Source organism: Eleutherodactylus coqui, chromosome 6 (genome assembly GCF_035609145.1).
Source record: "Eleutherodactylus coqui strain aEleCoq1 chromosome 6, aEleCoq1.hap1, whole genome shotgun sequence".
Classification (NCBI taxonomy): Eukaryota; Metazoa; Chordata; class Amphibia; order Anura; family Eleutherodactylidae; genus Eleutherodactylus; species Eleutherodactylus coqui.
The window spans coordinates 91,061,805-91,083,464 of record NC_089842.1 but is presented as its reverse complement, the minus strand read 5'-3'; the positions used below and the strand labels follow the sequence as shown (position 1 = coordinate 91,083,464).

General features: G+C 46.0%; 1 protein-coding gene across 1 annotated transcript in view; it reads right to left on the bottom strand.

The window, feature by feature from the left end:
* Positions 1–1,364: 1,364 nt before the first annotated feature.
* The window catches only part of LOC136631391 (carcinoembryonic antigen-related cell adhesion molecule 8-like), a 124,716-nt gene continuing 104,420 nt past the window's right edge, over positions 1,365–21,660 (bottom strand). The window contains exons 7-9 of the mRNA XM_066605670.1: positions 17,976–18,025; positions 9,302–9,334; positions 1,365–1,595 (exon numbers count right to left, since the gene is read on the bottom strand). Coding sequence (XP_066461767.1) covers positions 1,548–1,595; positions 9,302–9,334; positions 17,976–18,025 — 131 coding nt within the window. The 3' untranslated portion in view covers positions 1,365–1,547. The remainder of the gene's footprint in view (positions 1,596–9,301; positions 9,335–17,975; positions 18,026–21,660) is intronic.

Sequence of the window (21,660 nt, the reverse complement as noted above, 5' to 3'; positions counted from 1 at the left end):
CCTTTCTTCTCTCATCTGTATCTGTTTGTGTAGAATTAGTATGAGTAAACCCCATTGTGTGATCATGTACTTGTTAATGAAGTCTTAGGAAAATCATTCACCTAGGAGCTGGCTTCTAGCCGACACTTCGGACCTAGAATTCAAATAAGGGATAATTTTTTAAAATAAAGATTATTGGTCGTGTGCAGGTTGTAACCCGATATGAATTATATTTTCAGAATTGGACGGGCCAGCTGAAAAAAAAATGCATCTACACCCATTGGGGTACGGGGACCAGAATACCCCCAAATGGCATATAGCCGGGTACCTGGTTAAAATGTACGTGTCATGCTTGATATCGCTGAATAGGTAAATCATGACTGGAAACGTGAACTCCTGTGAAGATATGGCCGAAATGGGGAATTATGGTTTCCATAGGTCCATAGACATTTACCCCACCCTTCTCTGAATGACCTCAGAGGGGGCAGGGTGTTTTGGGGGAACTTTAAAACTTAAGGTCTCAGAGAGACCCAGTATCAGACTTCAGAGATATGTCTCAGCATATGGCTGTTCCCATTTGCTTCAGCGACTCTGCATGAATGAGAATGAATCAGAACTTTGGGCTGGATATTCCAAATCTGGTATCTTTCTTTTATTTTCTTCCTGTTTATTTTAAAATACCGTCTTGTTGTGTATGCCTGCACCTTTATACTCCCATGTTACAACCCTTTTGAATATTCATATATATATATATATATATATATATATATATATATATATAATATATATATATATATATATATCATTTTTTTTTATAAATCTGCAATTTATTAGTCAAACCTTGTCCGTTTTAAAACAAACCATAGCTTCAAAGAGGTAGCGTTCATAATTCATTGTCTGGGTACCAGCTTACCTTTAAACGTTGGTGGTGGCAGCATGTGTGCAAGCAGCATTGTGAAGTGCTGGAGTGCGTTAGACCAGATAAGGTAGTGATTTGTGCTTCCAGCCAGCTCCTAGGTGAATGATTTTCCTAAGACTTCTCGTGGCAGTACCTCGTAAAAGCTGGTTACAAATTTACCTGTAGTAAACACACTCGCAATCTCTCTCTCTCTCTCCTCCTTATCCGTGACTGGGCATTGTGATTTTCTATAAATTTTGATATTTATGTTAATAAAATCGCTGCTGTGGCCAATTGAATACATTCTGGGTCTTATCAGTATTAGTAGTTATCTGCTTACAGAGGAATACTGGGAGGACACAGATCATGTCTTCCCTAAAAGCTTCTAATTTGGCTGTTTTTAGTGAGAAAGCACATGTCAACTGTATTCATCCAACATCATTTTATTGGAAGGTAGAAACTCACAGATAAGAGTGGTGACCCCCCTGTCCCTGTATTCAGCTCTGTATACATGTCTGACATGACTATTCCTGGTTTCATAGACTACATGGGTATGACAGGGGAAGAAGATGGGGATTAAGATGGACTTCAGTCAATGTTCATGTTTGGCTACAGTCATTATTGGCTAATATGAATGCCGATGTTCCTGTGTGAGAACGTTAGAAGTATCTTATCTTCTCAGCTCAGTGTATGTATCCTCTGATCTGAATTGCAAATCCTGCAAGATAAAGATGTAGAAATTATTAATAAATTGCCAGTAAAACAAAAAAAGGGTAATATAAAAAGTAAACTCATGAAAATACATAATCATTGGACAATAATGGGAATTGTATTAGGAATCTCTACATGGTATATACTGTATATCTGCTTTGCCTTCTAATTATATTCTATGCACTAAGTTTAACTTTATGTAATGACCTTTATGATTATTAAATGTCACCCATTTAGCTGAACAGTTTTCATTACAATACTAATAATTAGTAAATAAAATAAGACTCATGTAGAGCCTCAAAGAGGAGTTTACATATCCGATTGCCCAGGAAACCAATATGTAGTAGAGGGGTTGTAGTGTTATTAATGATGTATTTCCCCTTAAAGGGGTATCAATAGGGCATATAAACAGGAACTTCTTTTTTAGAACAACATACCATAGGGATTGGCTGCATCTCATTAGGAGGGTACAGCTGTTCTGGGGGAGAAGATGGCTAGAAGGTTGGAGGAGTGTTTAACCTATTTAGGACCAAGCACTGTAAATATACAGCGCTTGGTCCTAGGCTTAAATCCTAGCCGTATGTAAAATTATGGTGGGGATTAAAGCCTCCTGCTTCTGTAATCAATCAGAAGCCAGACAGATTTATGGCTGTTAGTCACAGCTGATAACCCAGAGGAGGAGGGAGTAGTGGGTTTTAACCCTTTCTGTCTCCTCTTTTCTTTAGTACACATCGCTCAATGAGTTATATGTACTAAAGTGAAAGTATTTCTTCCACTATGCGAACCCACGGGTCATGTGACTGCCAGGATTTCCTGCTGCAGCAGAGCTGCAGGGTCGTAGTAGACCCTGATCAGCTCTGCCAGTGACTATTGTCACTACAGGGGATGTTTTCTCCTGTAACTGGGGCTCCTATGGATGCCCCAGCTACAGTGGGTAAGTATCAAATTAAAAAAATTAAAAAAAACATGTGAATGTCCCCCAGAAGTCTTATATGATATCATGGGGGACATAGATAGTAAAAAGAATAATTACATAAGTAAAAAAAAACAAAACAGAATAAAACAATATATACTAGAGATGAGCTAACACCAAAATGCTTGGTTGCTCGAGTCGAAGTTTTCGTAATGCTCGAGAGCTCGTTTCGAGTAACGAACCCCATTGAAGTTGTGCTGTCCAACCCCCCCCCCCCCCCCCCCCCGCGCGCGCGCGCACGCACACGACCCGGTGTCCACAGTGCACACAAAAGTTTCCCTGTGCAGCGTTCAGCTGCCCTCATGCCACACGCTCGCTTCATAGCCACACCACCCTCATGTCTATGTATAAGTGCATACTGAATGAGGAGGAACCGGAGGCGCACACTGCAGAGGGTTGGCAGGGCCAGGCAGCGACCCTCTCTGAAAGGGGGGGGCGAAAGCCCACAATGCTGTTTGGAATGATGATCGAACGTCAATTTATCATCCATTCTCATCTCCTGCCACCTCCGTCACAAAATTGTCAGGAGCCGCAAACGTGGGCATAAAAGGGACTCAGGTGCCAGCACTTCTACACATCTCCACAATGCAGCAATGCTCTGTGTGGAAAGCATGTGAGCGGGCCCAGGGTCAGGCTCGGTCCCAGCCTCCACCTTGTGTGACCCAAGGTGCCGCGAGTTACATAGCAATGGGAAATCCATGTGTCCCCACACAATTCATTCTGTGTAGGTGTCAGATAGCTCAACACCGCAATGGGAAGTCTTTGAGTTCCTTGGGCTCGTCTATGCTGTCTGTGCACAAAGATGGTATTACACATAAAGAAATCAGAGCACCAAAAAAATAGGAGAGCTTTCCCCCACCAAGGACCTCTGCCCACATTTCTACCCTAGTCAGTCAGTGTATTTGTGCCAGACAGGTAAAACACCGCAATGGGTAGTCTTTGTGCACCCACAGCATAAGCTAGCCCCCGGAACCCACGGAAAGTATTACACATAAAGAAATCAGAGCGCCCAAAAATGGCAGAGTTTCACCCCACAAAGGACCTCGGCTCACATTTCTACTCTAGTCAGTCAGTGTTTTTGTGCCAGACAGGTAAAACACCACTATGGGAAGTCTTTGTGAGCCCACAGCATAGGCGAGCCCAAGTAACTTAAAGGGGTTGTCCCGCGGCAGCAAGTGGGTCTATACACTTCTGTATGGCCATATTAATGCACTTTGTAATGTACATTGTGCATTAATTATGAGCCATACAGAAGTTATAAGACGTTTTTCACTTACCTGCTCCGTTGCTAGCCTCCTCGTTTCCATGGAGGCCGTCTAATTTTCGGCGTCTAATGGCCAAATTAGACGCGCTTGCGCAGTCCGGGTCTTCTTTTCTCAATGGGGCTCCGTGTAGCTCCGCCCCGTCACGTGCCGATTCCAGCCAATCAGGAGGCTGGAATCGGCAATGGACCGCACAGAAGCCCTGCGGTCCACCGAGGAAGAAGATCCCAGCGGCCATCTTCAACCGGTAAGTAAGAAGTCACCGGAGCGCGGGGATTCAGGTAAGCGCTGTCCGGTGTTCTTTTTTAACCCCTGCATCGGGGTTGTCTCGCGCCGAACAGGAAGGCGGGGGGGGGGGGGGGGGTTGAAAAAAAAAAACCTGTTTCGGCGCGGGACAACCCCTTTAGAGATGGTATTACACAGGAAGAAATCAGAGCGCCCAAACATGGCAGATTTTCACCCCGCCAAGGACCCGCTCCTTCTCTGCTACTTGGCCCTCTGAACTGCGTCTTTTGCCGCTAGCACTGTCAGATGGGAACTTTAGCATCACTTTTTCCACCAGGGTCCTGTGATATTGCATCACTCTCGTACCCCTTTCCTCTTCGGGAATGAGAGTGAAAAGGTTCTCCTTATACCATGGGTTGAGCAGGGTGTACACCCACTAATCCGTGTTGGCCAGAATGCGTCTAATGCGAGGGTCACGGGAAAGGCAGCCTAACATGAGGTCAGCCATGTGTGCCAGGGTATCAGTACGCAACACATCGCTGTCCTCACTAGGAAGATGACTTTCAGGATCCTCCTCCTCTACAGCCCATACACGCTGAATAGATGAGAGGCAAACAGCATGAGTACCCTCCGCAGTGTGCCCAGCTGTCTCTTCCCCCTTCCCCTCCTCCTTCTCCAAAACACGCTGAGATATAGACAGGAGGGTGGTCTGGCTATCAAGCGACATACTGTCATCCCCCGTCTCCTGTTCCAAACGCAAAGCGTCGGCCTTTATGCTTTGCAGTGAACTTCTCAGCAGGCAAAGTAGCGAGATGGTATCGCTAATGATTGCCACATCGCCGCTCACCATCAGGGTAGACTCCTGAAAGTTTCCAAGGACCTGGCATATATCTGCCATCCATGCCCACTCAGTAAAGAATTGCGTAGGCTGACTACCACTCCGCCACCCATGTTGCTGCTGGTATTCCACTATTGCTCTATGCTGCTCTTATAGCCTGGCCAACATGTGCAGCGTAGAATTCCACCGTGTGGGCACGTCGCACAGCAGTCGGTGCTCTGTCAGCTGAAACCGACAATGTGTCCATGGTGGACTTGCGGAAATGTACACAGACGTGGCGCACCTTGCTGAGCAGGTCAGATAAGTGGGGGTACTTTTTCAGAAACCGCTGAACCACTAGATTGAAGACATAGGCCAGGCATTGCACCTATGGGAGGCTGCCGAGCTGCAGAGCCGCCACCAGGTTACAGCCGTTGTCACACATGACCCTGCCCGGTTGGAGGCTCAGCGGCGAAAGCCAGAGGTCGGTCTGCTCTGTCAGACCCTGCAGCAGCTCGGGGGCCGTGTGCCTCTTGTCACCTAAGCTGATTAGTTTCAGCACGGCTTGCTGACGCTTGCCCAGCACTGTGCTGCCGCGCGCTACCGACTGCTGGAGACGTGCTCACACTTCTTAATTGAGAGGTAGAGGTGGTGGAGGAGGAGGGGGAGGGTTTGGAGGAGGTGGCATAAAACGCCGCAGATACCAGCACCGAGGTAGGACCCGCTATTCTGGGTGTGGGTAGGACAAGAGCGGTCCCAGGCTCTGACTCGGTCCCAGCCTCCACCATGTTCACCCAATGTGCCGTCAGGGAGATATAGTGGCCCTGCCAGCCAGAACTTGTCCACATGTCTATGGTTAAAGGAGATGTCTCGAGGAAGCAGTGAATTTTTTTTTTTGCCCAGTCCCCCTAATTAAACATACATTACTAATTACCCCTGTAAATGACTTTCCTAGCTGGTTTCTACTTACCGTTCCAGCGTTTCAGCAACTTATAAAACTTTTTCCCAAGATGGCCGCCAGCTCTTTTCGCATCGCTTGCTGTAGCCAGACGTGCGCGCTCCCGAGACGCTACCAGCTGTATCTCCATGGCAACCAGACGCCCCGCAGCCGCCGACCGGACCCCTGGAGTGAACACGGCCGACCAGTCACCCACCGCCAGGCAGAAGGTAACCGGCGCAGCCCCCCCCCGGCCCAGCGACAGCCCCCCCCCCGGCCCAGCGACAGCCCCCCCCCCCGGCCCAGCGCTAGTTCCCCCGGCGCAGCGACAGCCCCCCCCCGGCCCAGCGCTAGTTCCCCCGGCGCAGCGACAGCCCCCCCTCCGGCCCAGCGACAGCCCCCCCCGGCCCAGCGCTAGTTCCCCCGGCCCAGCGACAGCCCCCCCCCCGGCCCAGCGACAGCCCCCCCCCCGGCCCAGCGACAGCCCCCCCCCCGGCCCAGCGACAGCCCCCCCTGGCCCAGCGACAGCCCCCCCCTGGCCCAGCGCTAGTTCCCCCGGCGCAGCGACAGCCCCCCCCGGCCAAGCGACAGCCCCGCCCGGCCCAGCGCTAGTTCCCCCGGCGCAGCGACAGCCCCCCCCAGCCCAGCGCTGGTTCCCCCATCACAGCGGCAGCCCGCCCGGCGCAGCGGCAGCCCCCCCGGCCCATCACTTACCAGGACAGCTGGACGGCGGGACAGCTGGGCGGCTTCTCCGGACAGCTCTGCACCTTCCTCTAACAGAGGAAGGTACAGAATGGCCGCTCCAGCGCGCTCCCGAGCAGTGACAGCTCGTCTGCGCATGCGCAGAAGAGCTGTAGCGGGGCGCACACTGAAGCGGCTCGTGCTGAAAGGAGAAGACCGGACTGCGCAAGCGCGTCTAAAAAAGCAAGCTGCCAGCGAATTTAGACGGAACCATGGAGACGAGGACGCTAGCAATGGAACAGGTAAGTGGAATAACTTCTGTATGGCTCATATTTAATGCACGATGTATATTACAAAGTGCATTAATATGGCCATACGGAAGTGTATAACCCCACTTGGTTTCGCGAGACCACCCCTTTAAGTGGACCTTCCCAGTAACCGCGTTGGTGAGGGCACGATTTATGTTGCGGGAGACAAGCTGGTGTAGGGCTGGGACGGCACACCGGGAAAAATAGTGGCGACTGGGGACCGAGTAACCCGGGACCGCCACCGCCATCATGTTTTTGAAAGCCTCCATTTCCACAAGCCTGTACGGCAGCATCTCCTGGCTGATTAATTTGGCAATATGCACATTTAAAGCTTGTGCGATGTGGGTGGGTGGCGGCGTATTTGCGCTTTCGCTCCAACACTTGTGTTAGCGACAGCTGAACGCTGCGCTGAGTGACATTGCTCGATGGAGTGGAGGACGGTGGAGGTGAGGGTGTGGGTGCAGGCCGGGAGGCGCTCATGCCTGCGTCCTGGGAGGGGGATTGAATTTGTGTGGCAGGTTGGGGCACAGGGGAAGAGGCAGTGGTGTGACCCGGAGGCGGTGAATGGCCTTCATACCACCTTGTGGGGTGCTTGGCCATCATATGCCTGCTATGCTGGTGGTGGTGGCTCCCCGGCTGATCTTGGTGGGAAACAGGTTGCACACCACTGTTCGTCCGTCGTCCACGCTCTCACTAAAAAACATCCACACCTTTGAACACCTAGCCCTCTGCACAGAGGCTTGCCGGGAAGGGGGTGCTTTGGGAAACAGTTGGGGGATTCTTTGCTCTGGCCCTGCCTCTACCCCTGGCCACTCCACTGCCTCTTCCGACCTGTCCTGCTGCTGCACTTGCCTTCCCATCTAAAGCCCTGTCCACAGTAGGCTTAGCAAACCAGGTGGGGTCAGTCACCTCATCGTCCAGCTGCTCTTCCTCCGAATCCTCTGTGTGCTCCTCCCTCGGACTTACTGCCCTTACTACTACCTCACTGACAGACAACTGTGTCTCATCATCCTCATCCTCAAAAAGCTCTTGAGACAGTTGCCGGAAGTCCCCAGCCTCATCACCCGGACTCCGGGAACTTTCCAAAGGTTGGGCATCGGTCACAATAAACTCCTCAGGTGAGAGAGGAACCGTTTTTTCCCACTCATGGCAGGGACCCGAGAACAGTTCCTGGGAGTCTGCCTGCTCAGAATATGTCATTTTCCTGGAGTGAGGAGGCTGGGAGGAGAGAGGAGCAGCAGCATCCAGAGGATTCAGAGTTGCAGGCCCTAGGCCAGGAGTAGTGGACTGCGTAGAAGACTGGGTGGTCGATACATTGCTGGATGCATTTCCTGCCATCCATGACAGGACCTGCTCACGCTACTCTGTTTGTAATAAAGGTCTACCACGCGGACCCGTAAATTGTGATATGAAGCTGGGGAGCTCAGAAACTTGCCTCTCTCCTAATCGCACAGCAGCCGGCTGTGATTTACCTGGACCAGGAACTGGTGCCCACACCCTCACTTGGACATCCACGTCCGTGTCCTTGACCCTTACCCCTACTCCTCATCATGGCAGATTAAGAATAGAGCAGGGCCCAAATTAATCAGCGGCAGAGCTGAAATACTTTGCAGTGGCCCAGGAAATATTAAAGTACTGTTTAGCGGTGAGACCTCTGTTTAATGCACTGTAGACACAGAACGGTATAACTGAAGTTGTTTGCAGTAAGCTAGAAATTCTAGAGTGCAATTTCATGGTGAGAGCTGGTTGTACGGCACTGCAGGCTGAGAACGCTATTACTGAAAGGCTGGGAACAGGCCTAGATGCGTAATACAAAAATTGATGCACTACTACTCCCAGCCAGCCACAACTACAATGCACACGGTCAGATGTAGCCCTAAGAAGGACTGTTGGGGTTCTTGAAGACAGGATCCTACTATAACACTTTCCCTATAAAAGCAGCTCTTTCCCTTAACTCTGCCTACGGCACTGCAGACACAGGACAGTATAGCTGAAATGGCCTCCACAGCCTGAGATGCTTAAAAAAAAAAATTGGTGCACTACTGCTCCCAGCCAGCCACAACAGTAATGCACACTATGAAGAGTAGCCCTAAGGTGGACTGCTGGGGTTCTTGAAGACAGGGTCCTACTCTAACACTTTCCCTATATCAGCAGCAGCACTTTCTCTAACCTCTGCCAGCATGCGTCTGAGGCGAGCTGCGGGCGGGACCAGTTTAAGTACTCGGCAGTCACCTGATCTCGCCAGCAACTCACTATTGTGGGGGGAGAGAGGGCTGGCACGTCACAGCAGTAAGTGGTAATGCCTTCCACGCATGTCTATTGACTAGAAAATGTCGCTAAACATGCGCGGAAAGAAATGGAATTGACTCAAGTACCACGTGGTGTTCGTCTCGAGTAACGAGCATCTCGAGTACCCTAATGCTCAAACGAGCATCAAGCTCGGACAAGTGTGCTTGCTCATCTTTAGTTACAACTAGTCTATGCATAATGAAAGAAGTTTCTCTGCTCACCATATATGATGATTCTTCCTTAATCCGTGGTACCTGCAAATGTAAAGAAAAGTGGAAATAGAAATGACATATCAGTACATGATTTTATCTCTGAAATATGTTAAACACTTCATATGGACAGCCCAGGTCAGTAAGAAGATTTCCCATGAGTGCATAATTTTCTAATAAAAAATGCTAATTTATCACTTAGGAGTTTTTCGAATGGAATGAAACTTTTTCTGTGTGATTGTAACGTTGATATAAGTAAGTGATTACAATATCAGGGCAAAGAGATAATTTATTGCGGAAAACTGAACACTTGAAGGAAGGCTCCATTACCCTGTCGTACCACCTCTAACTTGGATAAAGGTAGTGATATGGGCGGGCATGGAGGCTCTAGTATCCTGTTGTACCACCTCTAGCTTGGATACAAGATGTGATATGGGCGGGCATGGAGGCTCTAGTATCCTGTTGTACCACCTCTAGCTTGGATACAAGATGTGATACGGGCGGGCATGGAGGCTCTAGTATCCTGTTGTACCACCTCTAGCTTGGATACAAGATGTGATACGGGCAGGAATGGAGGCTCTAGTATCCTGTTGTACCACCTCTAGCTTGGATACAAGATAGGATACTAGAGCCTCCATGCCCACCCGTATCACATCTTGTATCCAAGCTAGAGGTGGTACAACAGGATACTAGAGCCTCCATTCCCGCCCGTATCACATCTTGTATCCAAGCTAGAGGAGGTACAACAGGATACTAGAGCCTCCATGCCCACCCGTATCACGTTGTACCACCTCTAGCTTGGATACAAGATGTGATGCGGGCGGGCATGGAGACTCTAGTATCCTGTTGTACCGCCTCTAGCTTGGATACAAGATGTGATACGGGTGGGCATGGAGGTTCTAGTATCCTGTTGTACCACCTCTAGCTTGGATACAAGATGTGATACGGGCGGGAATGGAGGCTCTAGTATCCTGTTGTACCACCTCTAGCTTGGATACAAGATGTGATACAGGCGGGCATGGAGACTCTAGTATCCTGTTGTACCGCCTCTAGCTTGGATACAAGATGTGATACGGGTGGGCATGGAGGTTCTAGTATCCTGTTGTACCACCTCTAGCTTGGATACAAGATGTGATACAGGAGGGCATGGAGGTTCTAGTACCTTGTTGTACTGCCCTTTTGCTTTGATACAAGATGTGATACATGTGGGCATGGAGGCATACAGGTTCCGTATGGTATCATGTGTCATATCACTCCCCATTTGCTGTAATAGAGCCTCTAGATCATGCAAACTTGTACGCTGTTGACGTTGTTATTCCAGATGGTCCAATACATGTTCTATTGGCAATAAATCTGGCGATCAGGCGGCCATGGAAGCATGGTAATGTTCTAAATGCATTCCTGTGACAGCCTTGCTGAGTGTGGCCGATCGCTATCTGCGAGAAAATGCTTTGTGGAAGCCCTGCTTTGAGGGACAACACATATGGCTGCAGGGTGTCCTGAACATATCGCTGAGCTGTCATTGTCCTTTTTACCACTACTAGGGGTGATTAATTGTCAGATGAGATGGCCTCCAGACCATCACACCAGCAGTGCAGGAAATTTGCTGCTCCACAGCAAAGGAAGGATTGAGGTGCCAAACCCTAGATTTGCAGACATGAACATGGCCGTCATCGGTGCCCCACCAAAAAAAACTGGATTCGTCACTGAAGACAATTTGGTTCAACTCTTTGACAGTCCACTTTCCTTGTTCACAACACCATTGCAAACAGAGGCGATGGTGGGTGGGTGTCAGAGGCAATACACATAATGGGCACCATGAGACCAAAAGTCCTCCAGCCAAGCACTTGGAAACAGTCTGGTCAGAATGGCCCAGGTGACAGGCAATTCATCAATACAGTCATCCAGGTTCTTGCATTCCAATAATGCACCCCCTCTCAAACTCTGCTAACTAGGCGAAATCTCTGATTGCATTGTAGAGGCATCTAGTGTTCAACAACCTCTACACAAGCGGAAAAAGAGGTCACTACACACAAGTAGCCTTTTTTATAGTAGAAGGCTGGAATCACTTTAAGGGCCTCAGGTGGCAAAATTGCTCATCCAAATCATGCCACATCTACATATCTATATAAAGACGAAAGCCCTCACTGACTGACTCACTCACACACCACTAATTCTCTCACTTCCCGATGTCGTAGAAACATGAAATTTGGCACTAGCATTGATTATGTCATAAATAGCAAAAGCTAATGGGTCCCAACTAGATTATTCAATTCTAAGCACAAAAGAATTAGCGTCCAAATTTTACGTACGGAATCAAATTCTCTCACTTCCTGATGTCATTTTATATAAAGGAAATGTCGCATGGCTACCTCCACGTGTTGTTTCCTGGGTAACGAAAAGAACTATGCAAAATGGTAAACATATTTTTTCCTTGATATCTCTAAAGTAACCACGACTTAATAAGATTTTCCGTGTGAACACCAGATAAACACCAGTACCAAATTAACTTGGCGAAGCCGGGTATACCAGCTAGTATCTAATAAATTGCAGATCTGCCTGACATGTAACTGCATGCCCTCTTTTGCAGCAAAACGACAACTTCTACTAGATGCTTGTTTTTTTTTTGTTTTTTTTTACAGAGTCTATATGATGTGGTTTTTTAAAATGCTATAGTGTCCAAGAAAACAAAATAAACTAATAGAACAGTAAAAAAAAACCCGATATATCAGAAATGTTAATGAATCCTAATACCATACATAATGCAGCTCTCCAAGTTTCTTTACATACAGACAAGGTACAAAAAAAAACTGTTAAAAGGCAATTACAGGGTTACAGGTAGTAATGATGTCGATCAGCATTCTCCATGTACTTCAGTTAAGACAGGGCCGCATATGCAAACACAGCGAACATAGGGTTCAGATAATATATGTATATAGCTGTACGGTAGGCCATAGTATGTACTTTACTGGTGGGCTCTGAATACCGCAGTCCAATACTGACAGCACCCTTTAGTGAGTGCAGCGCACAAGGTCAGGTGATTCCACTTTCGCATCACCTGACCAGCAGAGCAACACTCACTAGAGGCCGCAGTATGAAGGGGTGCACTGACAACATGAAGAATTGCGGGTGAGGGAGAGTGTTGTAACTGCTGAAATTAATGGTGCGGATTTTGACCCTGCTTATTTTGCCAAAACGGTGTGGTTTTTGCACTGGAATTTTCCACTGCAGAAAATCTGCAGCATTTCTGTTATGTGTGAACGTACCTTAGGGCACACTGGTCTATGCTGGATATTTTTTCTCCTCCTTTGGATGAACTTGGATTTTGTATAAGGGTATATTCGCACACAGTGTATCTGCTGCAGACCTTCTGCAGCAAAAGACTTCACAAATCATTGAGGGGCCAAATCTGCACTTATTTTAAGGATTGCAATCTGCAGCATAAATAGTCATTCTGTGGGTTTACAATGCACTGCATGTTTAAAAAAAAACACTGTTGACTCAGTGTGAACAGGGAAATCTGCCATAAAGACCGAGATTGTCAAACAATGTGTTGTCTTCCTGACCCTTGAGTTCAACACATGGCAGGTTAGGTTGACAGATTACTGATGAGGACCCAGAGGTCATGATACACATTTGCACCAATCACAAAGTTAGAGGTAGCTGCAAGGTTCTTAAAAACAAGTTCAGGGAACAAGGATGTAAGCTAAGGGCAAAAACCTCCAAAGTAGTATTTTCTGAAATACTACCCGCATCATGTGCCACACAACGGAAAGGCAGAAGGAGATTAGTGAGGTAAACAAGTGGTTCAGGAGTTGATGTGGGAAGAAGGGATTTTGGTTCCTGGAGAACTGGGCTGACTTTGCTGTTGGCAATAGGTTCTACAGTAGGAATAGGGAGGGTGCAGCTGTGCTCAGCGAGAAGACGGCTAGAAGGTTAGAGCAATATATAAACTAGGGGCTAGGAGGGAGGACAACCAGAAAGATAGGTGGAAGACAATGTAGACAGTGACCTAGGACTAAGTAATGGAAAATGGGGGTGGAGCAGTGGGAAGGGTTAGTACAGTTAGAACTGGCAAAACAGTTAGTAGGGAAACACATAATATAAAAAATAAACACAACATTCTAAATTGTATAGTAATTAGAGCTAGAAGACAGATCAATAAAGTTGACCAACTGGAAGTGATAATGTCTGAGGAAAACTATGACATAGCAGGAATAACTCAGACCTGGTTGGATGAAAACTGGTACTGGGCTGTGAACTTAAAGGGCTACAGTCTATTAAGAAGGGATCGTAAATAAAAGAAAGGGGGAAGGGGGTTGTCTTAATGAAAAATCCTGTTTAAATCTCACAGTATGGGAGGAAATATGAGGGAGATGAACATATGGATAGAGATACATAGAGGGAAAAACAATAAAATCCTTATGGGGGTTCTTTATAGGCCACCAAATATAACAGAAGCCACTGAAAATCTGAGGCGAATAGATGAAATAGCAAATCGCAATGAAGTAATTATTATGGGAGACTTTATATATCTGGATATAAACTGGGAAACCGAAAACTGCGGATCTTATAAAGATAACAAATTTCTACCAATAACTGAAGATATTTACCTTACCCAATTTGTTCAGGATCCAACTAGAGGGATGGCCTTTTTTGAATTAATATTAACTGACAAATCTGACAGAATAACAGGGGTGCAGGTCAGGGGGGCATTTGGGCAATAGTGACCATAATAATAAAATTGCACTTGTCCTTAAAAAGAGAGTTTTACTGAGGAGCTAAGAAAATACTAAACTGTAGGAAAGCATAGTTTGATCAGCTCAGAGATGCCCTCAATATTATTGATTTTGGCAATGTCCTCAAAAGTGAGAATACAGACGATAAATGGGAAATGTTTAAAAACATCCTAAGCTCTCACTGTGAGAGGTTCATACCTTACAGAAATAATAGGGTTAGGAATATGAGAAAACTAATGTGGCTCAATTAAGATGTACAGGGGTCAATAAACAAAAAAAAGAAAGCGTTTAAACTACTAAAAGAAGAAGGGGGGAAATTATGTAAAAAGCAGATTAAAGCAAAAAAGATGGAGACAGAGACTTGTTGCAAAGGAGAGTAAAACTAACTTCAAACTATTGTTCAATTATATAAATAGTTAAAAGATAAATATTGAAAGTGCTGGCACTTTAATAATGTAGGAAAAATAATAGAGGGTGATGCGGAGAAAGAAAATCTATTAAATAGTTTTTTCCAGTGTATATAGAGGAAAATAAGATGCAGAGTGATAACGTAAACCCTCAACTAAATGTCAATAGTGTATCCCAGGAAGAAGTGCAAACCCGCCTTAAAAAGATCAAAATAGACAAGTCGCTGGGTCCCGTTAGTATACACTCCCCGGGTTTTAAGGGAATCAAGCAATGTGATAGACAGACCATTGCTTCTTATATTTAAAGAAGCAATAGTTACGGAGCTGTTCTAATAAATTGGCACATAGCCAATGTGCGGATATTCAGAAAGGGGTAAAAAAAGAAACCTGGAAACTACAGGCTTGTAAGTCTTACTTGTATTTTGGGTAAAATATTTGAAGGGTTTCTAAGAGATGCTGTCCTGGAGTACCTCAAGGAAAATAGTTATAGAACTCCATACCAGCTTGAGAAATGCAAACCAGAAACCAGCTTCTCTGCAGTCGCTCCCATGCAAGTACTGGCTGGAAGCCACAATGTTACAATCGTGGGCACTCTAAGCACGGGTCCCACAGGATCGTACCCAAAGAGAAATGGATGCACGCACACAGGTTGCACACGTGTCACATTGGTTTCAAGCAACTGACCCTGTGCTACAAGGGAGAATGACATGGCCCTACCTAAACGGGGACATCGCCCCAATAAGCGGGCGGCCTAGCAGACTTCGGATCTGGGCCCTAGCTGATCCTAGGAATCACGCACCAGAACAGGATGCATTCACATGCCACATGACAGGGACTGAACAACAGGAAACACAGAGACAGAATATACAGCATACAGCAGCCAAAATGTAAACACTAATAGCAGATGATAATCTGAATATAAAAGTGAGGTGTTAGTTCGCACATTGGCCAATGAACTTAAGCTGCAAGGCCCCTTGAATCTTGCAGTCCCTACACTAGCAAGACACATCTACTAGAGGACCCTAAAGGCCACCCTAGCGCAGACATAGCAAACAAACTCAGCAGACCAAACTGACACAAAACTAACAGAGAATAAACGTACAAACGGACATGAATCAGCAAGACACAGATAATATCGCAAGCTGCAACAGACAAGGATTCATGACTGCTCATCCTGAACACCAAACACACAGCAAGCTGTAACTGACATGGATTCATGCCTGCTCACTCTGGATACCAGAAAGAGACTGACAGGAGCAGGGTTTATATGTGAGCACAGACCCAGGGGATTGGCTAGCAGGAAGTACCACACCCACTCAGCTCAATCAATTAACCCTGTGAGGGCTGTACTGCTAGAAGCACAGTAGTACTGCCAATTCCAGCAGCACACGTAACACACAACTGATGCACAGGAAAACAGAGAAAGTCGAGCTCTGGGTAAAATGTTTTCAATCTTTATTAAACAATCCAAACAGACATGTAGGAACAGGCACGGCACATGCTCCCTCTTCCTCTAGATCTGTCTGGATTGTTTAATAAAGCTTTTTACCCAACTCTGGACTTTCTCCGTTTTCATGTGCATCTCCATATCAGCGTGGGTTTATGAGTTTTCACTCCTATCAAACCAACCTAATCAGCTTCTACAAGGAGTTACGTTCTAGACTGGACAGGGGAAAGACACTGAATCTTGGGTATCTGGACTTTTCCAAAACGTGCAAAACTGTACCGCATGAAAAGTTGGTATAAAAAATGAGAATGCTTGGTCTGGGTGAGAATGTATGTAAGTTGGTAAGTAACTGGCTCAGTGATAGAAATCAGAGTGTGGTTATTAATGATACATACTCTTATTGGGTCACCGTTACTAGCGGGGTACCACTGGAGTTGGTTTTGGGCCTTATTCTTTTTAATATATTTAATAATGACCTGGTAGAAGGATTGTGCAGTAAAATATCAATATTTGCAGATGATACCAAACTTTGTAAAGTAATTGACGCAAGAGAGAACGCAAGGCGGTTGCAAGAGAATCTGATATAAGTTGGTGACAGAAAAGTGGCAAAGGCGGTTTAAGGGCTCCCACACACTTGCGTTTTTTTAATGCTGCGTTTTTTTTAACGCAAATGTCAATGGGACTTTGTAATGTTAAAAACGCATCGCACATTTGTACTTTCAGATTTTTGTGCGATGCGTTTTTAAAATGAGAAAATCCCATTGACATTTGCGTAAAAAAACGTAAGTGTGTGGGAGCCCTAACACTGATAAATGTAAGGTTATGCATATGGACAGAGGAAATACATATCACCATTACACACTAACTGGGAAACCACTGGGTAACACTGACACGGAAAAGGACCGGGGGATTTTAGTTAACTGTAAGCTTAACTAGAGCAACCAGTGTCAGGCAGCTGCTGCCAAGGCAAATAGGATCATGGGGTGCATCAAAAGAGGTCTAGGGACACATGATGTGAACATTGTTCTTCCTCCTTACAAGTCACCGGTCAGGCCACATATGGAATATGATGTACAGTTTTGGGCATCAGTACTCAAGAAGGACATATCAGAGCTTGAGCGTGTACAAAGGCGGGCAACTAAAGTAATAAATGGAATGGATGGACTGCAATACCCATAAAGGTTATTAAATTTGGGGCTATTTAGCTTAGAAAAAAGATGGTTAAGGAGCGACCTAATAACTATGTATAAATACATCCGGGGGCAATACAAGGATCTCTCCCATGATCTATTTATACCCAGGACTGTGACTGTAACAGGGGGCATCCTCTATGACTAGAGGAAAGAAGGTTTCTACACCAACATAGAGGGGGGTTCTTCAGTGTAAGAGCAGTGAGACTATAGAAGTCTCTGCCTCAGGACATGGTGATGGCAATTTTGATAAAAGAGTTCAAGAGGGACCTGGACGCCTTTCTTGAGTGATGCAATTGTATATGTTATAGTCACTCATTATTTCAGGCTTTGATCCGGAGATTATTCCGATTGCCAGATTGGATTTTTTTTCCCCTTAAATGGGGAAAATTGACTTCTACCTCATTAGGATTTTTTTTGCCTTCCTCTGGATGAACATTGGGGGTTAATAAGCTGAACTGGATGGACATATGCCTTCTTTCATCCTAACATACTATGTTACTATGGGTTGAAATCTGCGTTATTGAAAAAAAAATTGTGACATGTCAGTTTTTAACACAGATTTTGTGTGCAGATTTTTTGCATTCTGTTTTCTGCACACAGATTAACCCGTCTAAACTTCATGTATATTTACTGCTGCGGGAATACAAATCCACAGCAGAAATTTGTGTTTAAACATAGATTTCCTGCTATAGTTTTCACTGAAATCCGCGTCAGATTTTTTCCAATATGGATTTTGCCCATTTCCATATCAGGTCACTAAAGGCAGATTCACATGGCCATAGACGCAACTACGTTTGACAGCACAGAGCGTAGCAGTGCCTGAAAGAGGGATATTTCTTGTTCCTGTATCTTTGGAAGTATTGCAGCATCCACGTGTTGTGATATCTTCACATACTGTACCTGCACATTTTCATAAAGAGGGATGTCTTTCTGTCTAGTCTCCAAAGACTCTGGGGAGAAATCACAAGCCATCATAAGTAATGATCATTTATAGAAGACCTTTCAGCTCTCCTGACACATCTGTTATTACAAATACTTGTAGTACCCGTGAAACAACAATTCTAGAATATCTTTTTTATAGCTCTGGGTTGTATCATTCCTTTGTTATCTCTCCCAGAAATTTAGGAATAAATTGACAAATGGCAATTATTCACCTTGTCACAAGGACATACCCTTTTGACAAAGAGAATGTCAACGCCCAGTTGTTAATTCATTCATAAATTTGTAGGATGAATAACAGAGGAACAGCACAACACAGTTATTAGAAAAGGATCTCCAAAATTATTGTATAGAGAATATACGTACAAGGTGGCAGAATTAAACTTTCCCTTCTCAGAGGTCTTCGCAGGATATTCTGTTGCTCCTAATGAGATTATACTTAGACAATAGCCACTTCAGACGATGCGCTCGCCATTTATGAAAAAAACTATTTGGAAAAAAGTTGGCATTAGGTGGTATTGTAGCTATGCAAAATATGCTACAAATGTTCAATTTGTCCCCCTTGGTCTTCCACAAGGCTCTCAATTCACAAAACCATGTTTTCCACAGCTGATCGCAGTAGGCTAGCTTTAATCACTACAACATTCCGATGAATGCTGTCCTTCACACACTAATGCAGCTTTAGCATGGTAGACCCCGTCCTTTACAGCACCACCAAGCATACTGAGTAGGAGTTTGTGGTCAACAGAGGTCAACAGTGTTGAATGCTGCGGAGAGGTCGAGGAGGATCAGTAGGGAGTAATCGCCCCTCGATTTGGCTGTCAGGAGGTCGTTTGATACCCCTGTAAGGGCAGTTTCTGTCGAGTGTAGGGATCAGAAGCCAGACTGTATGGGGTTGAGGAGAGTTCTCTGATAGATAGCTTACAAGGCGGGAGTAAACCAGGTGTACCAATAGTTTGGACATGAAGGGGAGATTAGAGATGGGTCGGTAGCTGGCAGCATTAGTGGCACATTTCAAGTTTGTACGACACGGGAAAGCTAGAGAATTAGATTAAGTACATTATATAGTGGTGTGCTTAATTTTGCACTTGGCAATGAAAAATCAAGTTGTGGGGGCGGAGCCTGACCGCTGAGGGAGATGGAGTGCTGAGCCCTGAGCTCCGTCTCAATGGCACCCGCGGGGACCCATCACGGCTGCTACAGGAGGACTACATGGGAAAGATCGGAAGAGAAAGAGAGGGAGGAGCTCAGAGCACCCCCAGAGCTTACAAAGGGCAAGCGGATATGCAGCGGTACCTCAAAGATCGGAGTACACGCTCTCCCCATGCTCCCTCCAAGATGGCGCCGACTGAAGAGTTCACCGCTTCTAACAGTAAGGAGGGGGAGGATGGGGCCTCTACCGATGGGGAGGAAGGAGAAAGTGTGTCCAGGAGCTTCATGAGGGAGCTTTTCTCACAGGCTTTGCACCCATTAAAAGCAGACCTTTCTGAGATTAAGGATGACCTTAGGCAGATGGGCCGCAGAGTGGAGGAGCTTGAGTCTGCTGGAGCTGCTATCACCTCTCACTCCCTAGAGGTTGAAAAAGCCCTTAAAGAACACCATTCACAATTAAGTAAATCCCTTTTAATGCAGGAGGACATTGAAAAAAGAAATAGGCGCAATAATGTACGCATCAAGGGGCTCCCAGAGTCATGGGCCCCTGATTGCTTGCAGAAGGTCGCCAAAGAAATCTTCAGCCAGCTCCTGGGGGATGACAGAGCCACCACCATCAGCATTGAACGTGTGCATAGGGCTCTCAGACCCCCTCCCCCTGCCTCAGACCCCCCCCCCCCCCCCCCGAGAGGCATTATCTGTAAGGTTCTTTTATTTCCAGATGCCTTTGAAATTCTAAAAGCAGCAAGGCAAGCGAAAGATATTTGCTACGGAGACGCCTCCCTACAAATTTTTCAAGACTTGGCCCCATCCACTTTGTCTAAGCGCCGACTATTACGCCCACTTCTTAACGTCCTAAGAAACAAAGGGATTAAATACGCCTGGTTATTCCCCTTCGGTCTGGGGATAACCCACAAAGGTCGCAAGCTCAATATTCGATCCCCAGAAGAACTCCATCTCTGCTGGCAAGTCCTGGACATTGAACCTATTGAAATACCCAGCTGGCTCCCTCTGCCGGATCCCCCACGATTTCCCACCCTGACGGCTATGGAGAGCTGGCAGCCAGTTATCAACCATAAGTCACCAAAGGGGAAAAAGAAGAAAGCTAGAGATGATTCCGAAGCGATGGACACCTGAAGGACTATTCAGAACAAGTTCATGACTGTCCAATCTGTTAGAGCGTGAATTCGATCACGCCAACCCTCCTGCCTACGTTATGTGTTCTTATATTTGTTTAAGGTTACAGTTATGTGGCAGTAGTGCCCGGGGAGAGGCATTTGGACCCGACGCCCTTACTTCTTTCACCTCTGTGAGGGTGACTGTGCTTCTATGCCCGGTTGACGGTCCTTGCCCAGAAGAGAAGAGCCAACTTTTCCTCTGCACCCTCTCCCCACCTCCTCTTCTATAACTTTCTGCCACCCCGTTTAGTTAATCCCAATTACTTATAATGTTACTAAACTTTCACAACCTTACGGAATGCATATGTTATCTGCTTCCTTCTGCTTGTTGCCCTATCAGTTGACAGGATCCCCGACCATGCCTGTCAGGTCAGGCCGAGTTAAATTTCTCTTTGCATCTAGGTATCGCTTAGCACTACCTTGACGTGGCTCGCCCTCTATTCAGCAAGATATCTTGAAAGATTGTTATTACCATTGCTGAGAGTCAACCTACCGTTGCACTCTCAACGTGCACTTTGGTGTGCTTTAATCTCCCCTTACACGTGTTCCTTCCCCTACCTTCCTTCCCCCCCTCCTTGTCCGACTCCCTCACTCTCTTGGCTCTGAGAAGAACCTTCACTAGTCCAACGGTATCTTTATAAAATATTTAACATCTTTTTTGTATTCCGTTTTAAGCAGCATCTATGGTTGATATTCAGATCACGTCATATAATGTCCGGGGCCTCAATACGCCAGCCAAACGCCATAATGTTGCCTTCCTCATCAAAAGATACGGGACAAAAATTTTACTACTACAGGAAACCCATTTCAAGGGGAACAGGTGCTTCGCGTTGCCAGGTAAGCAACTTTCGCAACACTTTCACAGCGCACATACTACCTCTGCCTCCAGAGGAGTTTCAACTCTCTTTCACAAATCTGTTAACTTTAACTTTGACCAAGCCTGTTTGCGCCTTAATGACCAGACCAAATTTTGCAAATCTGACATGTATCACTTTAACATGGAAAAACACCAGAAAGGTTTTGCATATCCAAGCGATTCTGACATTGTTTTTTCGCCACATGTTGTAATTCATTTAGGCGGAAAAAATAAGACCGATAGAATTTGTGTTTATTTATTAAAAGCGCCAAAATTGGGAAAATTTTGAAAAAATCGTCATTTTTTTCACATTTCCAACTGCAATATCTTAAATATGTGCAAACATAATATAGAAATTTTTGCTAAGATTTATATTTCCACCCGTTTACTTTATTTTGGGCGCACATTGGAAAAACTTTCGTTTTTTTTTTAACCATTTAGGAGACGTACAAATTTAACA